General features: G+C 39.7%; 1 protein-coding gene across 1 annotated transcript in view; it reads right to left on the bottom strand.

The window, feature by feature from the left end:
• The window catches only part of GLI3 (GLI family zinc finger 3), a 248,411-nt gene that overhangs the window by 60,116 nt on the left and 161,118 nt on the right, over window positions 1-27,177 (bottom strand). Inside the window, exons 5-7 of the mRNA XM_045003006.1 lie at window positions 21,484-21,671; window positions 15,964-16,110; window positions 6,206-6,407 (exon numbers count right to left, since the gene is read on the bottom strand). Coding sequence (XP_044858941.1) covers window positions 6,206-6,407; window positions 15,964-16,110; window positions 21,484-21,671 — 537 coding nt within the window. The remainder of the gene's footprint in view (window positions 1-6,205; window positions 6,408-15,963; window positions 16,111-21,483; window positions 21,672-27,177) is intronic.

The raw sequence follows: 27,177 nt of genomic DNA, 5'->3' as shown, positions 1-27,177 counted from the left end.
TTAACCAGATCTTGTTAATTTCACTTTTCTGCTCCAATCACATATACAACTGAGGGGCAGAGGAGCAGATCCTAGGGAAAAAGAGCTGCTGTGTTTTCTCAGCTCCTTGCAATCATTGGAAAAGATCCCAGAGGACTCCTGAACAAACACAAAAATCAATTTTAAGGTCGGTTATGTGGCCAAATTCCGCCCTCAGCTAAACTTGTGAGATGCAGAGTAACTCCGTCATGGTCAGTGGAGCTACTCCTGATTGAAGCAAGTGCAACTGAGAGCAGGGTTTGGCCCAGATGCTGAAGAGTGAATTGGCAAAAATGGTACCACAAGAATGTCCATACTGGATCAGACCAATGGTCCCTCTAGCCCAGTATCCTGTCTTCTGAGAGTGGCCAGTACCAGATGCTTCAGAGAGAGTGAACACAACAGGGCAATTTTCTGAGTGATCCATCCCCTGTAGCACAGACCTAGCTTCTAGCAGTCAGAGGTTTAGGGACACCCAGGGCATGGGGTTGCATCCCTGACCATCTTGGCTAGCAATCACTGATGGACCTATCCTCCATGAACTTAACTAATTCTTTTTTTAACTTTTGGCCTTCACAACATCCCTTGAGTTAAACAGGTTGACTGTGTGTTGTCTGAAGTAGTACTTCCTTACACTTGTTTTAAACCTACTGCCTATGAATTTTATTTGATGACCCTTGGTGCCATAAGGATCCTAGGGTCTCTGTGCTACCGGTGATTTCTGGATGCTAAAAAAGCAATGCTCTAACCTCTTAGGTTTATTAAATACCCCATAACCTTTTGCAAAAGAGTAGAGTTGGCAACCTTAATGTCATGGGAAGTGACTACCACCTCCAAGCCCATCCTACTAGGCCACACTGCCTCTCAGCAAGAAGTGTTACAGCAGTTCAACATCTAATAATTGTTCAAGTAGTAGATACTACATATAAGTGCATCGCGACAAACAATTTATAGTAGGGGTACTGCACTGCATGACTGAGGAAGGTAACCAAATGAGTAAATGCCAAATAAAGGATTATCCTCACTGCATGTTGTTTCATTTGGCTCCTTTGTGCACAATTCTTCCCAGCTGCAATGTAAAACAGGCATTTTCAAATATACAGAGTAGCAGTTCTAGCTGGTGAGCTAAAGGAGAATCTCCATTAGCTATCAACAATAGCAATAGCAACATCTTCTTTCAAGTGTGCAGCTAGTAGACAGAATAGATTATTACACTGCCAGCTGACAATGACAAGACAAGCCATAACCTATGCTTATTGTGCTAAAATATTATTTTTTTTCGTATTGCAGTAGCATCTAATATCCCCATAATATGGACTTAATTGGGCTAGGCACTGCACAAACACAGACTAAAAAGATGGGGCTTGTTTCATTGTTATTTCACCCCCAACCTCCCAATCCCCCCTCCCTCCCCCCACACACAGTTTGTTTCATCTACAAGTTGTAACCTACAATGTAAGTTCTTTAGGGAAGCACATGTACTTTTAAATGTTTATGCAGTGTCTAGCACAGTGGGGCCTGGTTCTGCATTGGAACAAATCATGCATGAATGCACATATGCGCGCACACACACACACACACACACACAGTCAAAAGAATGTTAAGGTTGAAAAGTCAAGCACTCAAAAGTTAGGAAATGACAGAATTAAGGTTGTCTATGCAACCTTCATTCAGCCCTTTGTATGCATGCACTGCGATACAGTCATTAATAACATGAATACATACTATAAAAAGCGACAAAGAGTCCCGTGGCACCTTATAAACTAACAGACGTATTGGATGCATCTGACGAAGTGGGTATTCACCCACGAAAGCTCATGCTCCAATATGTCTGTTAGTCTATAAGGTGCCACAGGACTCTTTGTCGCTTTTTACAGAGCCAGACTAACCCGGCTACCCCTCTGATACATGAACACATACTGTTTTTTCCACAGAACTCCTACCTCATTCAATGCACAGGATGGACAGTGCTCATTTAATGACCAGTTTTTCAATATTTAGTTCAGTGTGTTATCCCAAGCTTTATTTAGTGCACATTATTCACTGGACACAGAATTATTAATTTCCTCATCATTTTTCTATGGTGCGCATCACTATATTTGTTCACAAATGTTAATTAAATTATGTTCACACACACACATGAGATGAAGAAGTGATATTATCCGCCTTTTATATGTGGAAAACTCAGGCAGAGAGATTAAGGTCAAAATTGTTCACTAATTTTGTATGCCCAATTTCAAACACTTGGGGTCTGATATTTCAGAGTACTTAGCATTATAAAGAAATTTCTATGTTCAAATCACAGCTCCCATTGAGTTCCGTTAAAGCTGTGACTGCTCAGCACTTCTGGAAATCAGACCCCAGGGTCTCAAGTCAGGCACCCAGAAAATGAGGACCACACAGTTAAAGGCCACCTGTGAAAAGTCTGCTTTAAGTGAGTTGCCCAGCATCACACAGGAGCTCTGTGGCATAGACATGGATAGAATCCAATTATCCAGAGCAGAATTAAACTACCTTATCCAGGAAGTCATCCTTTCTATTCCTGCAGTCCCCTGCCTCATTCACTACACACCTTCCAACTTCTGTAACAAATGAGGCAGGGGTCGTTCAGACAACAGTCTCCTTCACTTCACAACCCTGATTCATCCTCTGAATAAGTCTAATCCTGTGCACTGAATGAGGCAGGGGTTCTGTGGAAAAAACAGTATGTGATTATGTAATTAAAGATTTGTATCATAAACACAAAGGGAGGCTTAATTCTGGCATTTGCTAATTTTGAGTTTTATTTTGCAATCTTAATGTTCTATTAATGTAGATTTTTAAAATGTAATTTCTTAGGTATTTTAAAGAGCAAACTACTTCTTTGTCCCAATGGACTCCCTTCAACACTGCCCCCCACCTCCCAGTCTGGCTCCTGTCCTCTTGTATTCAAGTCAGGCTTCTTCCTTCTCCAAGATGCCTGGGAACCTGCAGAGTGAATTCTGAGAGCAATGGAGAGACAAGGTTCCTGCTACGAGTGATGCCCAGCTCCACAGCAGCCCACAGAATCAGTTACAGGGCAAGTCCTGATAAACCTCTATGTCCCTAGGCTGCAGGATACTCAATACAGATGGAACCTTTGCAGAATTAAGCTGCTAAACTCTAACAAGCCTCCACTGAGCATATATGGACTGAGAGTTTTAAAAGGCTTATCACTTGGCTAAATTTGGTCAGATTGTCTCAGGAGCAGCAAAAGGCACATCCCTGGCATGGAGGCAACCACCCAGACAAATTCCAAGCACTTGTTCCAAAGCATGGAGGTGCTAGACCTGCTCAATTCTTGGAAATGGCTGGATTTTTGCTGACACTTTTTCAGAGAAATGTAGCCTCATGCAGACAACCAGCATTAAAGGTTTCATCCTGAAAGGTTTAAGATTGGCAAAGTTAAAAGCAACTGAAAACAGGGTCTTATCATGAGAACCTTTGGCCAACCTTCACTCAAGGTGGCACCACCAGCTTTGCTTGTAATAATAATGTGTCTTCAATCCTGAACTACAAAATGCTTATTGCAACTCTGAATTACATCTACAGGACTACTGAACTACTGTAATCCTGAACTACGAAATGTACTTACTGCAACTCACTGTGACTTCAGATAATCTATTCAACACAAATTGGACACATGTTGCTGTGTATTTAGGTTTAACTATTTTGTAGACACATTCACATGGGAAAAGTTAAGGTGTGTTATCGATTGTTTAAAACATGGTTTTGAAAGTGCTAAACAAACAATTAAGATGCAATGTCGGGAAAAGATCTCGAAATGTGCTGGGTAACTCTTTAAAGGATCTCAAGATCTGTTCCCTCTCCTTTTCCTCGTTTCCAGTGGAAAGGATGTAACAATATGTTTTCCACTTCTGACACTGAACATTTATAGTCTTATCAAAAAAGAAAATGATTAAATGGTGTGAAATTTTCCATTACACATGCTCAGAAAATATGAACACAAAATTCTGAAAACCTTAAAAGTGCATAGGCTCAATCTTGCAAACCTTATTCTCTGCAGTGATGCTAACTCACATGAATAGACCTATTGGGCCTAATCTTTAGGACTTTACTCAGTTTATGATCAGCACTTATTCAAATTCCTCAGCTGTCTTGAACAAAACTACTCACGTGAATAAGCACTTGCGGGAGAGCCTCTTGGGTATGTGATCCTATATGTCAAAAACAGCTGGACCAAGTATTTTCAATCTTGGGGAGAATATTTACCCCAAGGAAGAGACTAACTATGCCAAGTTTCTCCATAGAATTTCTTCCCCAAAGTTATATACAACGGAGAAGGAGGTTCATAAGAACCTAAGAATGGCCACACTGGGTCAGACCAATGGGCCATATAGCCCAGAATCCTGTCTTCTGACAGTGGCCAATGCCAGATGCTTCAGAGGGAATGAACAGTACAGGGCAGTTACTAGGTGATTCATTCCCTGTTGTGCAGTCCCAGCTTCTGATTCATCCTGGAAGTGTCATTCCCTCCTAACAGTGGGAATAGTATGCCTCTATAATACATATATTTAACAGATGCGGCCAAAAATCACTGCCAGCTACTGATAAAAGTCATATTCCACAGCTACAGTACTTGGAAATTGGAACTATGCTTCAATGGATTGCCGAGTTGTATTTCAGAATTATGACATCATACCTGTAAAACACTATATAGCTATTCAAGTACAGTAGAGCTTTGAAATATTACTATTTAAAAAGAGGTGTTAAAAACAACAGCACTTTTGCTTATATTAAGTATTTACAGTACTATCACTTTAAATGTCTGCCAGAGTCATGTTTTCTAAACACCACTTGCACTCACCATCTTCTCCAGCAGCGTAAAACCCCATGGCCAGTTTTTGAAGTTTTAAGTGTGTCTTTCTTGTTGGAAAAGCAGGTTTGCACATTGCCAAAAACTGACCTTTTAACTCTCAAGAAATTGCTATGGGGACCTGCTCTTTTCCCCAGCTGCAAATTGAAGGTGGAGGCTGCTTTTAAGCCAGGAATCAGAAAAAGTCTTTGTTCGAGTGCCATAAATGCAAAATCAATATTTTCTGATACTTTTGAGATTTTTTTGGAATGCTGAAGGAACTTTTTCAGTTAAAATTTAGTGATGTCACAAACACTTCAAGGTCTCTGCATTTGTTTCTTCTTTATTCTGCCTTCCCCCCTCATTACTGACACCTTTTTTTAGTTCCTTGATCTCCTTTTATTTTGTTCCACTTTTGCTCTCTTGTTATTTCTCCTTCCTTGTCCCCCTTCCTCTTCCTTTGCAAATTCTCTCCACCTCTCCGCTCTTCTCTTCTTCTCTCAGTCCCATGGTTCCACCATTCTTCTCTTGCTGATTTGTTCCATGTGCAAATGAAGCAGCAAAGTGGAATTCACAAGCTCTATAGTGAGTAGCTCCTCTACTTTGTCCCATGTGCAAATAGCGAAGGAAAATATAACTGACTAGGGAATAGAACGGAGGGTCTTTGTTGTGCCTGGATAGAAACATTGTCTGCCATACCCTTGCAAGAGTGTTGGGAGCTGCTTACCGTATTTTAAAGTATGGTACTCTTATCTGGACACAGATTACTAACCATAAGAAATATTTCTTAGGTGAAAAGAAAGATACATCTCATCTAGCCTTAGAGAGTCTTACATTTAAATACACACACTAGGAAAGCGATCAGACAAATATCGAGGGGGTTTAATGATAGTGTCAGAAAGCACTTGAGCTTCCCATTTTTGATCACAGTACCATTGGGACACTTTGCTGTCTGTTGTGTTTATGGGCAGGATTTTCAAAATCATTTAAATGACTCAGGTGCACAAGTGCCAATTGCATCCTATGTCTTTATATCTGAATATTAACATCTCTCTGTGTGTATATATTTATACACCATTATTGCCCTTTAGATTGAAAGTTACCTCTCATGGATAATAAAATGTCTCAAAGTTGTCTGTTAGTTCCAAGCAAAAAAGAAATATTTGGCACTATACATTTAGCTCCAGTCAAAAAGATAGATGGTACAGACCCACAAAAATATACATATAAAGAGAAACACATGTGTGTGTATATTTGCATCCATCCAAGTTTATGGTGTAAGAGAGATAATATAGCATTATACACAAAAAATGCTGTAACAAAAAATTAATCAATACTTTGCAGCGTTTTTACCTTATTGCACTTGCAGATAAATGGCCATAGGAACCACTAGCTGAAGAACTGCTACGAGAATTATTGAGAATTGTGACCAAGGAGTTTGGAGATGTCCGTATCATGGTCTGAAGGTCAAAGCTATGATCAGACAGGGGCGATATGGACAGCGTACGCTTTCGGCTTGGTCTAGTTGACAGCCTTGGACTCGGAAACCTGGCACCTGTTATGTAAACAAAAATAATTATCTACCAAAGTACTCTACCTCGTTTATTTATGACTCCTGGCGATGGGTATAAAGAGTCACAACATGCTGTGACAAGCCTACTCTTTCCACTTGTGATCTACTGGCTACAATTGAGGAAAATTAGGCAGAAAAATTTATCTTCCTGTGGCTTACCTCAGGGGAGCTCTGTTTATTAATGTGCAAGCAAAATGATAAATTGCTAAACAAAAGGAAAAGACTTTTATATGTTATCCCTCTCATTTCTGGTGATTTATGAATCTGATGGCTGCTTAGACATTCACATCATTAATTCAAGCCCAAGCGATGAGACAGTGGCTCACATCGGCGCTCCCTGAAACCCCTGCCACTTCAATGCAAAGCGCCAAAAATAAACTTCTAAAATACAAAATAGAGATTAAGAGGCAGCTTTCCCTTTGCTGATCATAATTCCACCTGGCCAATGCTAGCTGCAAAAATAAAAAGGATGACTAAAATAATGCCATAAAACAATGCTCTATCAACAGAAGTCATCAATTCGACATTCACAGCATTAGGCTAAGAGACATCAGGATTTTATTTCAATTTTTTCAAGTATCTAAGGAGATTTGAGGGGGGTGGGTGTATCCATTTTTTTAAAAACTACAGTTTAAGCTTTTCAGAGCAGCGCAGGGGATTTGATCCCACGTCTTCCATTAAAATGAACAGAACATGAAAGGCTAAATTCTCTGCGGCTTTGAAAACTTTCACTATTGAGCCTGTACTCCTCCTAACCTATAACCACAATTCTATCAATGCTAATTGGAGATACCACCTTCAACTTCATTCTAAAATTAATTCATCTAATCCTCCATTTCACTGTAATCAAAGTTCTAGAACCAAATTGTGTGTATTGAAAATAATACCACCTGTACTTCTTATTTCAATCAAATAAACTGGTAATATTGGAGTATGCCGTGTAATTTTGATGTCCAGAGCCACGCACTCTTTGGTTCAAGTCCTATTTTTCTAACTGGATGACTTGCATGTTTATGTAAGTTCTCAACAATGTAAGAGTAGGTGACAGGTTTCTGTTAACTTTTCTTCATACTTTCCACTACTTGGTGCTCTAGACCTCAATTCAGCAAGATACTTAAGCATGTGTGTAACTTTAAACACGTTAGTAGACCACTGACTCCAACAGGACTATCCATGTGATTAAAGTTAAGCAAATACTCAAATACATAGCTGATTCAGGGCGTTCGTTACTGTTATAGACAGCTGATGTAGAGATCTCTCTTTTCCCAAATGTCCTGATGTTCTTTTTTTACACGTTTCATGGATACGTTCGACTAAATATTTGCTAATTTTATTGTTAAATATAGTAAGACTGACATTTTCATTTTAGGCTCTCTCACTTTGCTGGAGATTTTATTTTGAGGTAAGCTGACTTTGTATTTCATCCATGTCATAAACATACAGCTAAGGGTAGCATAACATCCCTCTTTACCCTGCAAGGGGTTAATTCCTCTTTTACCTGTAAAGGGTTATGAAGCAAGCAGCTCAGGTAACCTAGCTGACACTTGACCAAAAGGACCAATAAGGGGACAAGATACTTTCAAATCTGCGGGGTGGGGGAGGGAGAGGATTTGTCTGTCTGTTCTGTGTGCTTGCCGGAGACAGATCAAAAAAGCAAGCAATCCAACTCCATTAGTATTAGTAAGTACTAGCGAAGGAATGCGTTAGCTTATTTTATTTTGGCTTGTAATTTCATTTGTAGGAGGAGGGAGGTTTATCCCAGGTTTTGTACTTTAAGGTTTTGCTTAGAGGGGAGATCCTCTATGTTCTTGAGTCTTTTGTTATTCTGTAAAGAACTTACCATCCCGATTTTACAGAGGTGATTCCTTTACCTTTTCTTTAATTAAAATTCTTCTCTTATGAACCTGATTAATTTTTCATTGTTTTAAAATCCAAGGGTTTGGGTCTGTGTTCACATGTACCAATTGGTGAGGGGATTATTCTCATTCCTGCCCAGGAAAAGGGGTGTAGGGACTTGGGGGAATATTTGGGAAAGGTAGGAATCCAAGTGGCCCTCCCTAAATGTTTGTTTAAATCACTTGGTGGTGGCAGTGTTACTTAATCCAAGGTATAAGAAAGAATTTGTGCCTTGGGGAGTTTTTAACCTGAGCTGGTAAAAATAAGCTTAGGGGGTCTTCATGCGGGTCCCCATGTCTGTACCCTAAAGTTCAGAATGGGGAGGGAACCCTGACAATCCATTTCTAGGGTATGCTTGCAATCCAGATGTATTCTTTTACTATGATTTTTTGTTTTGTTCATACATTATTTCAACTCTCAGTTCCACTGACTAAACACCTCCAGAATTCATGATTACTGAACAAATGTTGCGGCTAAAACTACGGTGCATGCCATGGGTCTTTCCTGTCTCAACTCTTCCTATGGCTTTCCAACTAATCTTCCTACCACTACCCTGTCTAACGTGCAAGTAGCACAGAATCACAGGGCTTGTCTTAATTTTCATTGCTTGCAACTTTCTCGCTTGACTCTTTTCCTTAGACATCTGTATTGGTTGCCCCTTTTTGTGTGTGTTCAGCCAGCGTTCAAAATCTGGTATTTAAAATAATTGTTTTATGGTTGATATCATTCTATGATCTGATCTCTGTTTATACTCCCCCTCATAAACTGGGCTTAATTTGGAACACTCTTTGACCTTGGCTGCTCTGCTAAGACTGCCAACAGCGGTATGAATTGTCTTTGGGATCTGGGTTCAGGGTTTGAGGGTTTTTTCCCCCACCTTTATTCCTCCAGTCTCTCACTGGATATTTATGCGGCTGAATTATCATTTAAAACTTAAACTTGAGGATTTTATTTTTTCCCTTGAACTACTTCAAGCTATTTTAATCTGTTTTCTCTCTCTTTTTATGAGCTTGTTATTGTACTGTGTGTACGTCTGCTACTTTATTAAGTGCTTGTAAAGCCTGATATGTTTTATCTCCATGAAAGTACAAATATTGATTAGTGGCTATAAAAAGTTGCTATGCATTTACCAAGGATATACAAGATCCATGTGATAGTAAAAGAATAACTACATATTAATATTTTGCATGTATTTAGTAGTTTTCATCTATACCTCTCATATGGACCAGATTCTCAGCTGATATAAATTGGTACAGCTACACTAAAGTCAATGGAGTTATGCCAATTTGCATTAGCTAAGCAGCTGGCTCAAAGCACTTTAAAAGTGAGTTATTATTATCTTCATTTTACCAAGTGGATAACTGAAGTACAGTCGTCCAGAGTGAAACATCAAATGAGTAGGGCAAACAGGACTCTTTGCACAATCCACTAGACCACAGCTGAACAGCTAAATGGTATGTTATTCACAGCATCGTTATTGTCGTTATTTATAATCCTCCTTGCTATGTTCTACGCCAGCTGACCTCCCCTCCTCCCCCCATAGTCACATGGATAAAAGCATCAATCATTTATTTTCCTCAGACTTGATCACAAGACACTGGACATGCTCATGATGAGGGAAGCACAGATCACTTTCTTTGGATATGCGTGGCATTGTTACATGTTACAGTTCTGTTTTTAACATGAGAATCCTGACCTCTGCTTCGGGATGTTACTAATGATAATTTAGGAAAGATTTTAAATTCGATTTTTAGGACGTAAGTTTAAAAATATTTATTCTGACAGATCAGAATTCCAGATCTGAATGTGTATAGATAGAGGTGACTGCTGTTTACTTGATGTAAGTGTCCTCTCCTGGGGAATTTGTTAGAGAATTGCCAAGCACAGACTGACTGTTTCTGATACTGAAATGAGACAATGCTCTGACTGGGAAAAAGGTAAACCACAACTATGTTTATAAATCAAATATCAGCTAGTTATGTTTTCCGCTGCAAATGAGAGCTGTATTCCAATGATTTTGTTGGAAAATGAAGCAATCATTAAAAATACTATAATATGAACCCTGCTAGATTACATTTCTCATCTGAAGTGAAAGCTTAGACAGCCTGATAAATGATCTACAAACATAGTTGTAGTTTGCCTCTTTGCTGATCAGAGCATTGTCTCATTTCAGCATCAGAACCTCATTTGGCAGTTCTTTACCCCATTTCCCAGGAGAGGACACTTGTACCAAATAAGTGTCACCCACGTCTGCACTACGCCGTGGAGTTTGAAGAGAAGCATACTCATCATTAACAAACTGCACAGAGCTACCAAGTTCGATTATCCTCATCCTGGTGCTTCACAGACTTTCAATAAACGCACAACTCCATTCTTCTCCCTTCCCTCTCTAAAATGAGTCAACCCATTCCTAAGTCACACTATGGTGGTTTGAAAGGACTCTTTCCCTCAAATGCTCATAAACTCTTTCCCTCGTCCCTCTCAACTGCTATCAGCAGCCAGCCTTCTCTTGAGCACAGAGCCACTCTGGGCTCTGGGCCAGCTCATCCCTGTCCCCTGGCTCTGTTGTAGGCACATAAGTGTTTTGGCCAGAGACAAAGAGGTGGTTTCCAGCTGGGAAAGGCAGAGCAGAAACGCCTTGACTCAGTCTTATCATTCAGTAGCCACAGATTTTCTTTTCTTCTTGGAACAGTATGCCGTAGTGGACTCATCTGGATCTAGAAATAAGTCAGACCCCAACTTGAGTCTACCTGGGACTTGGCCAATTTCCTAAGGGGTAACAGTTCTATGTGTAAACAGAGAATTCCTGTGTCACAGGAGCCCAATGAGAGCCCCACGGTACTTGGCAATTGAAGAGTAGGACTGGCTTCAAGTGAGGCAGTGACTTTCAAAATGTAAAATCCAATTAAATTAAATGACTGTTTTTCTTGTATTCACCATTGAATTAGATTTTGCATTCCTAAAAGGTTTTAAACATGAGATGATCATTCATTATGTTGCAAAATGTTTAGTATCACAATATTCTGAGTTCGTATATTACTATAAAAAGAAATAGATCACAATTTATAAGCATCTCTGACTGCTAAAATAAACTTTGCAGCTTTGCATATATTTTAAACACAAACACTTCAGTGTTTATTAATTTGAGATGTTTATCTATTCATAGTATTCTTCTAATGAAAGATCACATTCCATTTTTTATAAGATTCTTGGAGACCAAAAATGCAGAGCCAGTGATTCACTAAAAACTCCATTCACCTTCTGAATAAGCACTGAAAAACCATCAACTTTGGAGGTGAATGAAAATAGAAGGTAGGTTGTGGCGTTCTACAGAGCAGAAGACCGACTTGTTTAAGAATCTAGTCCCTGTGGAGTAGGTATTATACTAAAGGAAATTGTAATAGCAGCTATGTTTCTCTGTGGTGCAATGGGTCAGCCCATTTGGCTGTGAACCAAAAGGTTGGTGGTTCGAACCCACTGAAGTACAGTGGTAACCCTGTGTTACTTCTCAGTGGGGAAGCATAGTTCAGTGGTTTGAGCATTAGCCTGCTAAACTCAGGGTTGTGATCTCAAATCTTGAGGGGGGAATTGGTCCTGCTTTGAACAGGAGGTTCCCTTCCAACCCTGATATTCTAGTGAAGCTCTGAGACAGGGATGTGCAGGCAAAAATCCAAGTGAGTGTTCTAAGTAAAGACTTATTTCAAAGGTGGAGCTCATTTCTGAAATAGCTGATGTCATTTTCAATCATTACTTTCCAAAATGGAATATGCCTTGCTGCAAATTGTTCCATGAATTCGATTTCTGAATTCAAGTTTTTAGCATCAATTATTATGGAACAATTTTCAGATGTATAATTTTATTACTTTAAATCACATTTCTTCAAACATGCCAAAGGAACCGGTCGTCTTTGAAGGCTGTGAACATGACAGGTTTGAATTTCTGAAAATAAACTAGAGCTGTGTGAAACTTGGTGGTTTTGGTTCACAGGCATCAGTAGAAGTTTGGTTTTACTTTGTGGGAGTACACATCCTGAATTTTGTCTTGCTTTCCAAACCCAGAAATCCCTTGATGACACATGGGGGAAGGAATGGGTCTATTAGCCAAAATTTGTCCCACCGTTTCTTGAAACTCAGCCTACATTCAGTCAAAAGGTCACACCTCAGTAAGTCTTACAGGGTGGGACTGTCAAAAGTACTCAGTGTGGACCTAGCTAGCTCTGCTCCAACTGAAGTCAATGGGAATTCACTAAAAAGTTCACATGGAGTGAGGCTCCAGAGAATGTAGGACGTTTCAACCCCTTGCACAAAAACCAAGCATCATGTCCCCCACCCCAATAAAAATGGCTCTCCTGCACCATAAAGCAGGAAGAAGGCAGGATGTTCCCCATACTCTGTATAAAGCATCTTCTGCATAATACATATGGTTATTATTTGTATTACGGTAGAGTCTAGAGGCTCCAGATTTGATTATTGTGCTCACTGATGTACACACACACACACACACACACACAACTTCTCCATATAGTAAATTCAGAACATTCTCTGTTTCTGACCCATTGTTGTATGGAATATGTAAGCAGGGGTCTTTCAGTGGGTCAAATCAGCTATTTTCTCAGAATTTGGTCACAAATAATGAGGGAAATTATCAACTTCTTTTTCATTCTTTTTAACAAGATGGGGCAGGGTGGAAAGAGTACTTTTAAAATCATCATAATGCAAACATGGGCATTCTGATCGTTCAAAAAAAAAAGAATCTTAATATTGGCTCCCTGCTAATTGTTTTGTTTCTCTTTTCTAATCTAAAATTCTGACAAAGAAGAAAGGGGTTTTCTTTTGCATGATGAATGATAGGACATTCAGATGCCTACTTAATGACAATTAATTTACTGTATATCCATGCAAGTTAAGATAGTTTTAATTAGTTTTTACAAAGTAAAAGGGTAACTTCATCCTCTCTTTAGATAAAAGAAGCTACTGCCTGACTAAACACATTCTCATCAAATAGAGAAGGTGAGGCTAAGTGACCTTCTTAGGATTCGCTCTTATTTTAATTCTCTATTTACTGTTTAAAATAACCCATTTGCATAATACTGCTTCAATTTTTTTGTCTTTAGTACTCAAATAATCCCTAATTGAAAAGTTGCTGTTATAATGAATCACAAATGTGTGATCTCAACTTTAAAACCAAATACAAAACAAATTAAAGTGCATATATCAAATATTTGTACAGCTGTCCCTATTTGAGATTATGTTTAGGACAATTTTTTTATGAATGTACAGAGATCATATGCATCAAAGATCAATATCTTTTCCTTTAAGCATAGGTACTGGAACTAGGGATGCTGGGGGTGCAGCAGCATCTCCTGGCTTGAAGTGGTTTCCATCATACACAGGATTTACAGTTTTGTTCAATGGCTTTCAGCACCTCCACTATACAAATTGTCCCAGCACCCCGCCCTTAAGTAAAAAGAGGTAATTATTTGTGATGCTGAAGCTGTAATTCTATGCATATTATAGCAAGCTCAATTCTCCAGCCTTTACTCCACAAGTAAATCTTTTGATGTCTCTGGTGTTGTTTGTGTAAGTGATACAGAATTTTCTCTCTTTAGGTTTTCCTAGAATGCCCATCGTGGTGGTAGATAAGTGGTGAACAGGCAAATTACAGCAGGTCAGCATGCCAGTTTGGACTGGGCCCATTATTTATCAAGCACTTTGGGATTCAAGGGATTATACACAGTGGACCAGATCCTCAGCTAGTGTAAATAAGGATAGCTCCATTGACTTCAGTGGAGCTACGACAGTTACACGAGTTGACGATGTGTCCAAGTGTATGTGATTATTATACTTACATGTCTTGAACCAAACACATTAATAGCCCTTTATCCCCCCACCCCCAACTCTCTCTCTTCTCTTTCAAAACCCTTTGAAAAACTCCATCTTCTGTGAAGCTTATCAGAAATAATGTCCACACCGCAGATTCTGGTTTTCATAAGCACCTCCGAGTAGGAAATGAGTATGTTTGGAATATTTTAACTACTGTAATGCACCATGCACAGTAATTGAATATAGAATATGTAATTGAAACTGAATTGTTAAAAAATGTGCTCACCTTCTTTACGACTAATAGAATAAAAACGTTTAATTTGCACACTCAATTCCTCCACAATATATCTTGCCTGACTTGCAAAACTTATCACTTATTTAACAAATATTTAAATGAATTTCCTTGTAACAGTGACTTTCTTATGTCATCATGCTTTCTACGTGTGAGCCTCATAATTCTTACATTGTATGCAGATTCCTTGGGATCAGCAGCCACAGAACATGGTCAATAATGAGATATAGACCTGAAGAAACCACATGCTGCCAAGGAATTAAAAGAGTCACAGGCTAAGCCATTGCTCTAATAGCATGGCTCTGTGCTGCCACATGAGAGGCAACAAAGTTTGATTCCCAGGGCCGCCTGGGGTGGGGGGGGAAGTGGGGCAATTTTCCCCGGGCCCCATAGGGGCCCCATGAGCCCCGGCCCGGTGGCGGTCTGGGTCTTTGGCGGCATTTCAGTGGCGGGGGGTCCTTCAGTGCTGCCGAAGACGCGGAGCAACTGAAGGGCCCCCCGCTGCCGAAATGCTGCCGAAGACACAGACCTTCGCCGGGTGAGTACAAGCGCCGCAGCTCCCCCGCTTTGCCCCAGGCCTCCTGAATCCTCTGGGCAGCCCTTTTGATTCCTAGCCCCAGTCTCTTACTTCCCAAGTTATGGCGGAGAGGGGGGAATGAGAGGATTCCACAGATAGCGTTAGCAGCTGATGAGTGAAGTGCTTTGCACAACTCAATATGAACAGTAACTCCCTTTGGTTAAAAAACAGCAGTGAGCAGCTTTAGATGGAGTGCTCTCCACTCAACTCTGCTGAGAAAAATAAAGGCCACGAGAAAAGGTCTTGAAGATGGTGCAGCAGGTGGAAGGAGGTACATAGCTTAGATATTTGAGGCAGCATCCTTGGGGATTTGGCCATCCACGTTGCCTGAGCCAGAAACAATCTCAAAGCTTAGTCAGTACTAGGATACATAATGTTTAAACATATCTGCTGCTCTCTGAAGATGTTTTAGATAAATTCTATAAAAGAAGAGTTGTTCACATTGACTGGTTGCTGTTTGTTTTGGGGTTTTTGTTTTTTGTTTGTTTGTTTTGAGGGGACAGGGACACTTACTAAGGTTAGGAAAATGGATGCAAATGTTTATTTATGAACAATGAATACTGGTGTCAACAGCAACAAAAATATCAACATTAAAGATAAACATGACAATGTTTGTTAGTGTAAGGTAACCTTTTCAAAAGCTTTTAGTAATTTAGGAATCTGAGTCCACTGAAAGTTAGTTTTACCCACAGCCCTTTATTTTTAGAAGCAATCACATTTCTCCCCCTAGTCTCTTTCAAAGTTTATCAGATTAACTTTGCCACCTCTCACTTAAACTACTTTTAGGCCCCGATCCTGCAAACAGAACCATGTGGGTACAAACTTCTGCATCTGCACAGTGCTCTACTGTTGACAGCGGGGCTTCACGTGAGCATAGGAAATTCACCCAAGCAGCTCTCTTTTCAGGATCAGGGCCTTATTTATCTCACTTTTTCCAGCATGATCACTTACTGTCCATGGCGTGAAGGTATTCCATATGAAGGGCACCAGCTCCTGCAGTAGCAGCTGAAGGAATAATGTCTGCATATGGGCTGCGCTGACCTGCCAATAGAGCCATCTGATGGTAATATTCAGCTGGACTGACTCCAGCGTGTGGAGCTAAGAACACAACATAAAAAAGCACCATTAATGACGTAAGACAAACAAGAGGCAAAATTTTATTACTCCACTGCTTCCCTTTGGCTATTAAACTGGCTTGTTTATTTTTTAAAGCAACGCAACATCTGCAATATGCCCGTGCAGTCAACATACTTCAACCAGTGATACTGCAAAGACATCATTCACAAAATGGCAAGACATAAAATATTCATTTACCAGTGACATTTACCATTCACAGTGACCTCATTTTTTATATTTATTTTTTTAAGTGAATTTAAAAGTGACAGACTGACAGGCCTGGAAACTAATATGTTTTATTTAGTCACATGAAAAGCTAACCACAAGCAGCAAAAGCTTCTCTCCCGCGCCAATGTGTCTCAATCTTAACCTGAAACACCTCTTGCAAAGCAGGTCAAGTTCCATGCTCATTCACATCTCTGAACGCCCTGCTGAGAATACCAAAAGGATGTCATCAATGGGGGAATATTTTGTGAAATGCAAAACTGAACTAGGACAAACTAATTTCTTTCAAACAAATTAGTTGTCAGACAGGAACAATTTATAGGCATTTTTAGCCAACGCTCGATTCATGTTAATGAGTAAGCCAGCCCCCCCCCCCTACAAACATATACATGAGTAATGGAACTCATGAGAGTGGTCCCAATGACCTCAATGGGTCCACTTGGGTGCGTAAGGCTCAGTGCCATAGAGGAGAGAGGCTGTATATGCCATTACTGTGTTCATGAATCATCCAATCCCCTGCAGATAATCTCCTTTACTCATAAAAAAACCCTCTTTTTCTGCAAAAATTATTCATGATCTGTTTTTCCTCCATACAATTTTCAAGCATCACTAAACTCCATGCCATGAACTGAAGTAACATTGGACTAATATTTCATTTCAGTGGCCCTTTGATGCTGCAATTATTACTAGATGGTTTAGTGGACTGAGCAGAAGATTAGTCATTAGAATAGATAGGTTCTATTCTTGTTTCTGCCACAGACTTCCTGGGTGATCTTGGGCAAATCACTCTACCTCTCTGGTCCCTACCTGCTCCATTTGTAAAGTGGAGATAATCATACTTCCCTAACTGTGCTCATAAGAATGTTGTGCATCACGGTTCATTAATATCCATAAAGTACTTTGAGATCCTCAGATTTAAGTGCTCTACAGCAACAGAGTATTTTCATATTTATACTTGTTATTCAGTGCCATTCTTCCACCATTTAACTGGCTATGTTCTGAGTGGAAATACAACTTTAAGCACTAATCCTGCAAACACTGAATAATTTTATTCACATAGGACTACTAACACGGGTAAAGTGGCTTGTTTGCATTAGTGTTTGAACGATCATGTCCTAAATGAAACACCACAAACACAGGATCCAGGTTTATTCTAAAAGGAAAAATGAAATGGCAGAGTTGGGGTGGGAGCTCCTACAGGAATAGGATTGATAGGGTATTTCACTATATTATAAAATAAAAAAGTGTTCTCTGTTATATCATGAGATCTGACATAAATGAAGAATAAACATTATTTTAAATCAAACTTTAGGAAATGTTAAAGGAAAATAAAAGGACTTTAGACAGTGCAGGAAAGGAAACCGCAAGAGAAGTAAGCTGAGAATCAGTCTTCTTGTTTTCAAATTACAAATTGATTTCTAAAATAAATATAATCCACACCTGGCCACTGTCACTTTCTGTAAAATGACAAGAAAAATATTTGACCACAAATTAAAAAAAACCCCTCACTCATTACACTGAGTCATTGATTTTAAAGTTTTACAGTAGTAGACAACCATGATATCTTTCCAGACACACTTAAAACACTTCCTGAGCTTTCTGACATAAGTGTCTGGGTTAACTAACAATAACATTGGCTGCGAGCTTTAAAATGAAATGCTTCAGAACCTATAAAGGCATATGGTGAGCACATAACTATATTACCAATGTTCCATAAATTGAAAGAATTTTTGGTTTCCTTAAGAAATCTTTCCTTAAGACCCCTTTTAAATACAAGAAATTGGCCAATTAACAATGGCTTGGTTGAAGGGTAATTGAGTTCAGTTATGATGTGCAATTTATTTTTTAAAATATGTAAGTATTTTATAAAAGCAAAGCTCGGTGTGGCTACTCACATTCGTAAAGTTCCTCATGGGCATATTTGCAGGATTACCCCATTAAGTGGGATTCTAAGACTAGCTCTGCCCTGTGACTGGACCTTTAGAATTTGAGCTGTTCAGGGCAAGGACTGCTGTCCCGATTCTCTTCCCATTTACACCAGCTTTTACACCAGGGTAGCCTCAGTGGAGTTACTCCTGCTTTACACCTGTGTAAATCAGAAAAGGATCACACCCCCTGCATAGAGGGCACTACTGCAATACAAAACAATTGGCTCAGTTCTCGGCCCCACCTCTGGTTCCTTTGTGTTGCTGTGGGAAATCCATGGGTGGACCAAAGCCAGCAGATCTGGCTCCACACCACTTGTTTTCCTGGGTGAGGCAATGACATGGCATGCAAAGCACTCAGCCAGATCCTCAGCTGCTGTAGCCATTGTCTACAAGTTGTATAACTTAGAGCAGCTTTAAAGCAGCTCTACATTATGCGATGGGCTGTTTGGTCCCTGGCCATCCAAGGATCAATGCAACTGTGGACTGAACCCCCCAAAAATTATTTAATTGACCTAAAGCAATTTAACTGGCAAACATCTCACCATGACTTTTAGAAAAAAACAGCATAATTTTATATGCCTTCAAATGCAAACTGTGTGCGACAGAATTTATAATCAAGCCACTTATACCTTTAGCATTGTGTGTGTACACAGGTACACACTTCAACTATTATTTATTATTTGCATTCTAGTAGAGTCCAAAATGTGGTAGGAACTGTCAACAAACAAGGGAGATTAGGGTCTGATCTGGGTAGATCTGCCTGAATAAGAGCTTTAGAGTTCCAGACTTGACTGGCTAACCTAGCTAACTATGAATTCTATGCAACATATTTTACAACGTTTAATTAAATAGTTTTTTTTATTCGGTTACCTATGAAACTTCATGCTGGACAACAGAGATGGCAGTATGCTAATTTTTTAATTTCCATGTGCAACTGAGGTGGAATTAAAATATAAGTGAAATTATGTAGGAATCTCATTTGATAGCGGTTATTAAATTGTTCTTTATATCAATATTTTTAAAAAGCCCATATATGCATACATTTATTTCATAAGTTATATTACCACTTTAACTCTTTCACTTTATAAATATATGCCATCAAAGTGTAATTACAATGCAACTAAAATGCAATGATAATAAAAGCTATAAATCCTTACACAATTCCTTGTAATTTTTCTTTGTCCACTTATATTTCCCAAGGATTTCACTGTGTGAAAGCTTCCACTTTCATAATTAGGGCTATTTAAGAATTCAGGACTTTTTTTGGCTCATGGCGGTATGCCTATAAATCAAATTATACTGCATAGTTTACATGCTGTATGTACCACGATACTCATGCATGCATGCACTCTTATATGGTGGCTATCATTGTGCTATGTAAGCACCTATACACTGAAAATCAAATATATAAATACACACAGAGTATGCAGTAGAATGTTTTAGAATCTATCTTTATTAGCCAATCTCTGGCCTTAAGAGGTGACTCTGCTCAAATACATAAACTAAGTACTAACTTTATTTATTAGGAAAGTTTATTAAATTTTCTTTTATTTGTTTAGTGCCTACAATATGTTCAATTCTATACACAGTTTGCAAAAATAAATACAATCACTGCCATAAGAGATTACAATTGGTTCTGTTTTAACCTGTCTAATTAGTAGTTTCTTGAGAGATCCCTTAAGACAGATTTTACTGCAGATACAATGATCGTATGTCTACATCTCTGCATATGTACGTGTCTATGCCAATATACATGTACATATATTAATATAAAAATATTTGTGGGGGAAGGGCATGTCAGAGATTGAGAAAGAGAGAGATGTTTCAAAAAGCTATTAAAAAGTTATATCATATACATTCTACAATAAACATATAGAACTTCTTTGTGGCAAGATAAGGATTTCCGAATAATCACCGAAGTGTACTTTTAAAATGATTTTGCCAGTCATCATATAACACTGTTTGTTAAAATAAAATGTGTAGAATTAACAATGATTTACACGACAACCAGGCTGTCTATATCACCAGTGGAAATCCCTACATGCATACATACACTTTGATTGACATTAGGTCATTACAATTTATTCTCATAGGAAGAATATGCACCCATCACTAATGGGTTAGAGTAAAGGTATAGGCTCTTACAAGTGAGAATTAATTAGTCATCCATTTGAACGGAGTACACTACCCATTTTTCAAATTCTGCTAAAGGCAGTATGTCTGTTTTGTAAATTTGTGTGAGCACTGAGAAGAGCTTTTCCTTAATTAAAATAGTAGTTTAATTATCTTCACTAAATACTCACTTGCTAATTTGGCCCATTTATAACTCCACTCAGCACAATCTAGCAATTTTGAAACATCAAACTACTAATGTACTGTTAAAAACCACACTTCTCAGAATCCAGCCCACGTGTGATTCCGTTCATTGCTCACTAAGGGAAAATTCAAGTTTAAATCAATGGGATTTTTGACTAAGGACTGAGTAGAGATTGCAGATCTTGGTCCTTCATAATTTAGCTTACATCCGAATAAACAGGGAGGTAATATCTACATCGTACTCAGACCTCAGGGAACACCACTTTCCTTGTATGCTGCCTAAATGTGAGTTATTTAAATATGCTGCACCTGATTCTGATCACCAGTCACATATCTCATATGAGTGAAATTTCATTCATCTTATCCTCAGCTAGTGTAAATTGGTATAGCTCAATTTAAGTTAAATAGAGATATAATGACCCTCATTAGCAAGTGAGTGTGTTGTTAAGATAATAAAACTGCTATTTTAATAAAGGAAAAGACCTTTCCAACACAATATATCTCTTGAACTCGCTGGAGATACGCTGATTTATACAAGCTGATTTGATTTCAGTGCAGGCATTCCTGATTTACACTGGCTTAAGGTAGGTCAGAATCATACCCACTGTCTGTCCCACAAAAAAGAAGATATTACAAGCCATAAACATTGTTACATTTTACATTTTGAATGAGAATTTCTTTTTTTTGCTGGAGTTTCAACATTTCTGAAATGTACAAATGACCAGCAATAGGCTGATGAAGTATTGAAACATTTATGACATAATGAATATGGCTGACAAATCTGCTGAAGCTGCTTTGAACAAGGAAAAAAAGAGAAATGTTGACAAGATTAATATAACTTAAGTTGCCACAACGACAGCAAACAGGAAGCCAGTCTTAAACCCACCGTCAGTAGGGCTGAGTCCACGGGCTGCCGAGATCATGGACAGAGACGGGCTACTGTGCAGTGATCGGATGTAGTCCATGTAAGGGTTAATGTAAGGGTGAGGAGGGCTGAAGGGAGATTCTGATGTTGCAGCCGGATTTCTGTGTGGGGAAATTCTAATGAACGGAAGATCTGAATATGTTGGGCTACTAGATAAGGCAGAAGGCCTGGAATAAAGAAAGAGAGAGAAAAAAGAAAGATTATCTATATAGTCAAGATCACAAACGTGGACAGAAAAAATAACTGTAAGGTAATATTCATTCTATAAAGAACAACTGGGTTGAACATGCAATAACTTCCACTAATTTCCACTGCCTGGAGAGAAAAGAATAGGGAATGAGTTCTTCTCTGTACCAATTGTTAGTAATATTTCTCTGACCCATTTTTAATGTAAGCCGGTTTTCAGTTTACTCGTTACATCACTCCATAATTTTTTTCCTTTGGATTTCAGAAGAAAACCAATCTAACTAGCATTAAATATGTACACCACGTATCAATTTCTGCTATAATACAGAATGCATGCTGAGACGCCTAATAATTTACAACTTCTAAAAAGTCTACTGGAAGAAGTTTAATAAGATCTACCTGAACCCATTTCCTTGATTTTCCAATTTATCCTTATTGTAAAGTGCACATTTCTATTTATAAACAAATTCAGATGATTCACAGTTTGTAAACCACTATGAGGTTTGGGCTTTTCTACAACTATTTTTGACAATGCTCATTTACACGTGTGATGCCAAAAACCAGACGGCAACGGAACAAAGGTTCTCCATATGTTTGTTTTTAGCATGGCGCCACAAACTGACCTGACGCCGACAAAAGAATTCAGTAATTAACCACATCGCTGTTATTAAGGAGGAACAGAATTTTTTTCTTAAGCTACATCCATAAAGCTGTAATGAACTAAGGCTGAATTGCCACTTCACTGTTGAGGACAACAAATAACCTGTCCTGAAAACACCCCTTGACATCACACCCTGATAGGACCATGCCCATGCTCTGTGCTGAGTACCTCCTCTCACAGCATCCATGCTCCAAGGCACTGGGGAAAAAAAACAATTTTCATAAGGAAGGGTTGGAGAGCTCAACCCTGCCAACCAGTTCTTTCGCGAAAGACAATGATTTAGCCTGTCATGTATTTGATGTAGTCGAACAGGCTGACCTGAACTAAATGCCTTTTTGTCCCTGTTTTTCCAATTAATTTAGCGTATATACAGAACAGAGACAAGCAGCAGCTGTGAGACCAGTTGGGGCAGCTCATTTCTTTGATGCTGCTGGCTTACACGGAATAATAAAAAAAAAACCTGTATTTTTGTAACATACACACCACAGTCAGTGGGGGTGGTTGTTGTCACTTATAAGGCAACAAAATGTAATCTGAGGTAAGAGTCAATTCTGCTCAGCTATCAGCTCAGAAACACTAATGTACAAATGGGACAAAGATCAAAGTTATTAGTTCTTAACTGGACACCAGACTTATTGAAAGAACTACACAAGAGTAATAACATTTGGGGAATAAAGATTTTTTTCCTGTTTCTTTGTATTTCTCCATCTTTTCTTCCTTCCTTCCTTCTTACTTATATGGAACTTGTCTGTTTCTTTCACTGAGAAGGTTATTTTCAAGGTAAACCCCTTTTTGCTTTCCATACCTGAAAATGTCCCTTTGCTGTAACATTTATGTTATGCCCCTGCATTTTTGTGTGCTAAAAGCAGACTCTGGCAATCGAATAATTTCACTGGGACCCAAGCAAATTATCCACAAATACCTAACCAATGACCAATAAACCTTTACAGGTGTTTTAAGTGTAGTTATAGTTAGAAAAGCAACCATTACTCAAAGCATCTTTTCTCTGTGTGTTTTTGAGTTATCTTTGCTTTACCAATCAAACCAAGATTTTAATGCTGTTTCCACAGTAAAACTCACAATTTATGGAAGAAGAAACTGGCTTCGTGGTTCATTGATACAAATTGACATGTAAAGTTCATGTCATAGAATCTTTTTAACTGATAATGATGGAAGGGGCAGAAAGAACACTGCTTGACATCACACCACAGGGTGAATTTCCCATCCCAGCAGGGTAGAACATATTGTACTTGGATTGGTTAAATTGAGCAAAGGTAACCAGAAAGTCACTGAGAGCACAAATTTGGAACCTCACAATGTCATTCTGCAGTCTTGGTTTTTGGCTATGGTTACAAATCAAGAACTATTAGAAATCCACATTGAATGTCACAAAGTAAAAGCCTTGATGTTATCTGGTGCATATTGAACTGTAAACTGTTCAATGGGTTTTGTCAATAAGCAGAAAGCCTATGTTATTCTCAATCATTTGTTCTCCAACTGGTCAACAGCCAAGTAGGGCAGCGGCAAGAACAGGGTTAAGAGCCAGATAAGCCAGCCCACCTCCCCCCTTCCAGATCAAATGGGAGCCATTCAAGGACACTTCACCCAGAAAGCCCTCCCTCACAGGGCCCTGCAAGCTTCTGAGAAGGCTATGAAAGGCCTTAGGTCCCTGAAACACACTCATCTCCAGGAGGCCAGGAGGAGCAGCATGGACAGGGCTGTATGGGGGTGTCATCAGACTCAATATTAAACTTTTCAACTCCAGACTAATGTTTTTTGATTTCTCCCCAACATCTGAGTGTAACATGCTACCAGCCTCCTCCAATCACCTCAGCTACCTTGTTTCACACTCTTCCCCTCACTATTTTTTAGAAAAACAAACAAACAAAAAAACAAAAACAAAAACCAGACAACAACAACAGATCAAAGGTTACATAGCCAAACAAGCGCAAGTATTTGTCCTTCCCTTTCTCACACCCTTATTAATAGCTGCTTCTTCCTAATATTGGGTCTAATTTTAGACTGTAAGCATTTTCGGGTAGGAACTGTGTTTCATGGGTCAACAAAGCACCTAGCACACTTTGAGCACTGTGTAAATAATGGACAAAGAATAAAGCAGCATGGCCTTGGGCGATCTTCATAGCATAATTCAGTGACAATCCAACTACAAAAAATGATGGCAGTCCACTGGACATTGGGATGGCACATGACAGGTCTTCACATACCCTGGCAGATAAAGACTTTATGTAGCTGGTTCTACTTTGGGAACAAGCTTGCTCCGACTGAATACAATTGCAACATTTTGTTGATTTCAATAGGAGCGGGATCACTTTCTTCAGCAATAACTGCTCGGAATGTCATGGCTCATTTTGTAAATTTTGTATCAATCATCCTTGCCCTCACATAAGTGAAAATCTCTATGTCCGGTGGGAGAGTAGAGCTCTTTCTATGTTACCTGCTGTATAATAAGAGGCTTGCAGAAGGAGCAGGCATCTGGTTCTCCGCCTACACGGAGATCTGACATTTTGAAGGAAATCTGCACAAACCCAGTGTTACAACCTATCTAACCTACCCATATGTTTTCCTGTAGCATTCATCACTATAGTAGCTAAGCCCCTGGCCTAGGAAAGCTCTTAAGTGTGTGCTTAACTTTAAGCACCTCAGTAACCTCATCCCTCTTCATCAAGCAGCTAAACAGGTGCTTAAAGTAACAAAGGGAGGTAAGCACATGCAAGTGTTTTGCTGAATCAGGGCCTCAATGTTGCTGTATCTACTCCCAGAGGCCTTGGCAACACTACTCCTATTGTACTCTGAATAGTTCTTTGGCGACTGAGAGATATTTCCAGCTTTCAGTAAAAGAAAGCATGGGGCTGTGTTTTACTGCTTCTATTTTTCATAATGGTATATTCAGCTGATTCTCATTAAATTACTCTGTAAGCCAGATAACACCCGCTTCCCCAAGGGAAAATCTACAGGTGGAAGCTATGGGAGAAGACAACATGGGAGAGCAGGGTTGTTCCTCTCCAGGGATGATATGTAGGGAGGTCTCTAGGGAACTGCTGGAGACATAACCACCCTGATAAAACCTCCACAGTGGCTCTGTTCACCAATGGCCCTCCTCCCGCCTTGCTTTCCGAACATCCTCTTACCTCCATTGACCCACCAGAGGAGTGCTCAAGGGAACAGCTAATTGCCCTTTTCCAGGCAATGTCTTCAAGGCTGAAAGGGGAGAAGTTGCGCGCGCGTGTGCACGCACACACACACGCACACCAGTCAAGACCACCCCACCCATATAATGCAAGGCTGTAAACCGCCCACTCTCAGTCTACCAAGTCTCTTCCCTCTCCCCCTGCGCAGATCCCAACTCTGTAAACAACTCTGCACAGGATGCAAAGAGGGTGTCAAACAGGCAGCTGATCCATCTTCTGTGCAGGAGGGGTGCAATCAGCATGTGGGGAGCTTGGGGTTTGAAGCTGGACCGGTAAACGTATCTTTCCCATTTGTCATGACTTTTTCTGGATGATTTAATAAAGACATCAACCTTTTTAAACAACGTACATAGCGATACTTGTTCAGCACTCACCATTAAGCTATGCAGCACTGCAGATACCCCAGTGTTTAATGTTCACTGTCGTTCAGTGTTCACTTTTTATGACCAGTGCTGTACTGTAGGTAAGACATTTGATTTGACAGTTACCTATAGGGGAGATGGAGTGACATTTTGCTTTGCTGTTTACAACTGCAGCCAGAGCAATCCTCATCAAACCAATGACCGGTGACATCTTTTATTACCTTACAGTTTAGCTTTTCAAAAACAAAAACTGAGTGCATTCCAAATTCTTTCGAGAAGAGAAGGAAAATTAAAAGCCTGCACATCACAATGGGTAGGAGCTATTAAAAGAGATGTGACCAAACTGTGTTTTTTTAACTGAATAGAGAGGGAGCAGCCAGGAAACCCATAAAACAAACATTGGAATATATAGGTAACACTCCTATAGTCAACTGCAAACAATAAAATACACCAAAATTATAAATATAAGTGTTGGAATTCTATTGCACTTTCCTTGTAGCACTAAAGAAACATTTCCTCACTTTGTTTCTGCAGGTGTTTTTTTTTCTCTTTACTGGGGAAGCAACTACGGGGCTTTTGTATCTGGCACAACAAGGGTGAACTATTTATACCTATTCCAAGATGCGGCACCCTAGTCACAGGTGGTTGTATCCGATACAATCTCAGTGGGGCTGCCATGGTTCTTCTATTGACACTAAATAGTGGCTACGCCTTCAAGGCTATCCAAAGAGTTTCAGTTTTATTGGAAATTGTTACTAAGTCCATTGGCAGCATTGATAGGAAGGTTATCAGTCAGGGGACTGACAGCATTAGAGAGCCTTTATGCCTCTAGATCAGCTGTTCCCAAACTCTGGGGCAGGCCTCCCATGGGAGGTGTGGAAACGTGTCAAGGGAGGTGCAAGCTGCGTGCTTTTTGCGGGGTGGGATGAAGAGCTCTGGCTGTCAGTCATGGGTGGCTGGGGCTGGTGCAGAAGGTGGTTGGGGCTCGTGCACACCCAGAAGGTGGGGATAAAGGGGACAACTGGAGCCCTGCCACCCAGGCTCAGGCTCTCCTCTCCCTCACCCAATCCCTCACCTGGAGGCAGTGGAGCTCTGGCTGCCAGCCCTAGGGTGGAAGCAGCAGCACAGAAGCAAGGGTGTCAATGGGGCGCTAAATCGGCTGTGAAAAGTGATAGACAAATATCACGTTTCACATTGCCTCCCTTACTTCTGTGCTGCTGCTGACACGGTGCTGCCC

Source organism: Mauremys mutica, chromosome 2 (assembly GCF_020497125.1).
Source record: "Mauremys mutica isolate MM-2020 ecotype Southern chromosome 2, ASM2049712v1, whole genome shotgun sequence".
Lineage (NCBI taxonomy): Eukaryota > Metazoa > Chordata > Testudines > Geoemydidae > Mauremys > Mauremys mutica.
Note: the sequence above shows the minus strand (reverse complement) of the source record. Positions and strands in the feature narration are given on the sequence as shown.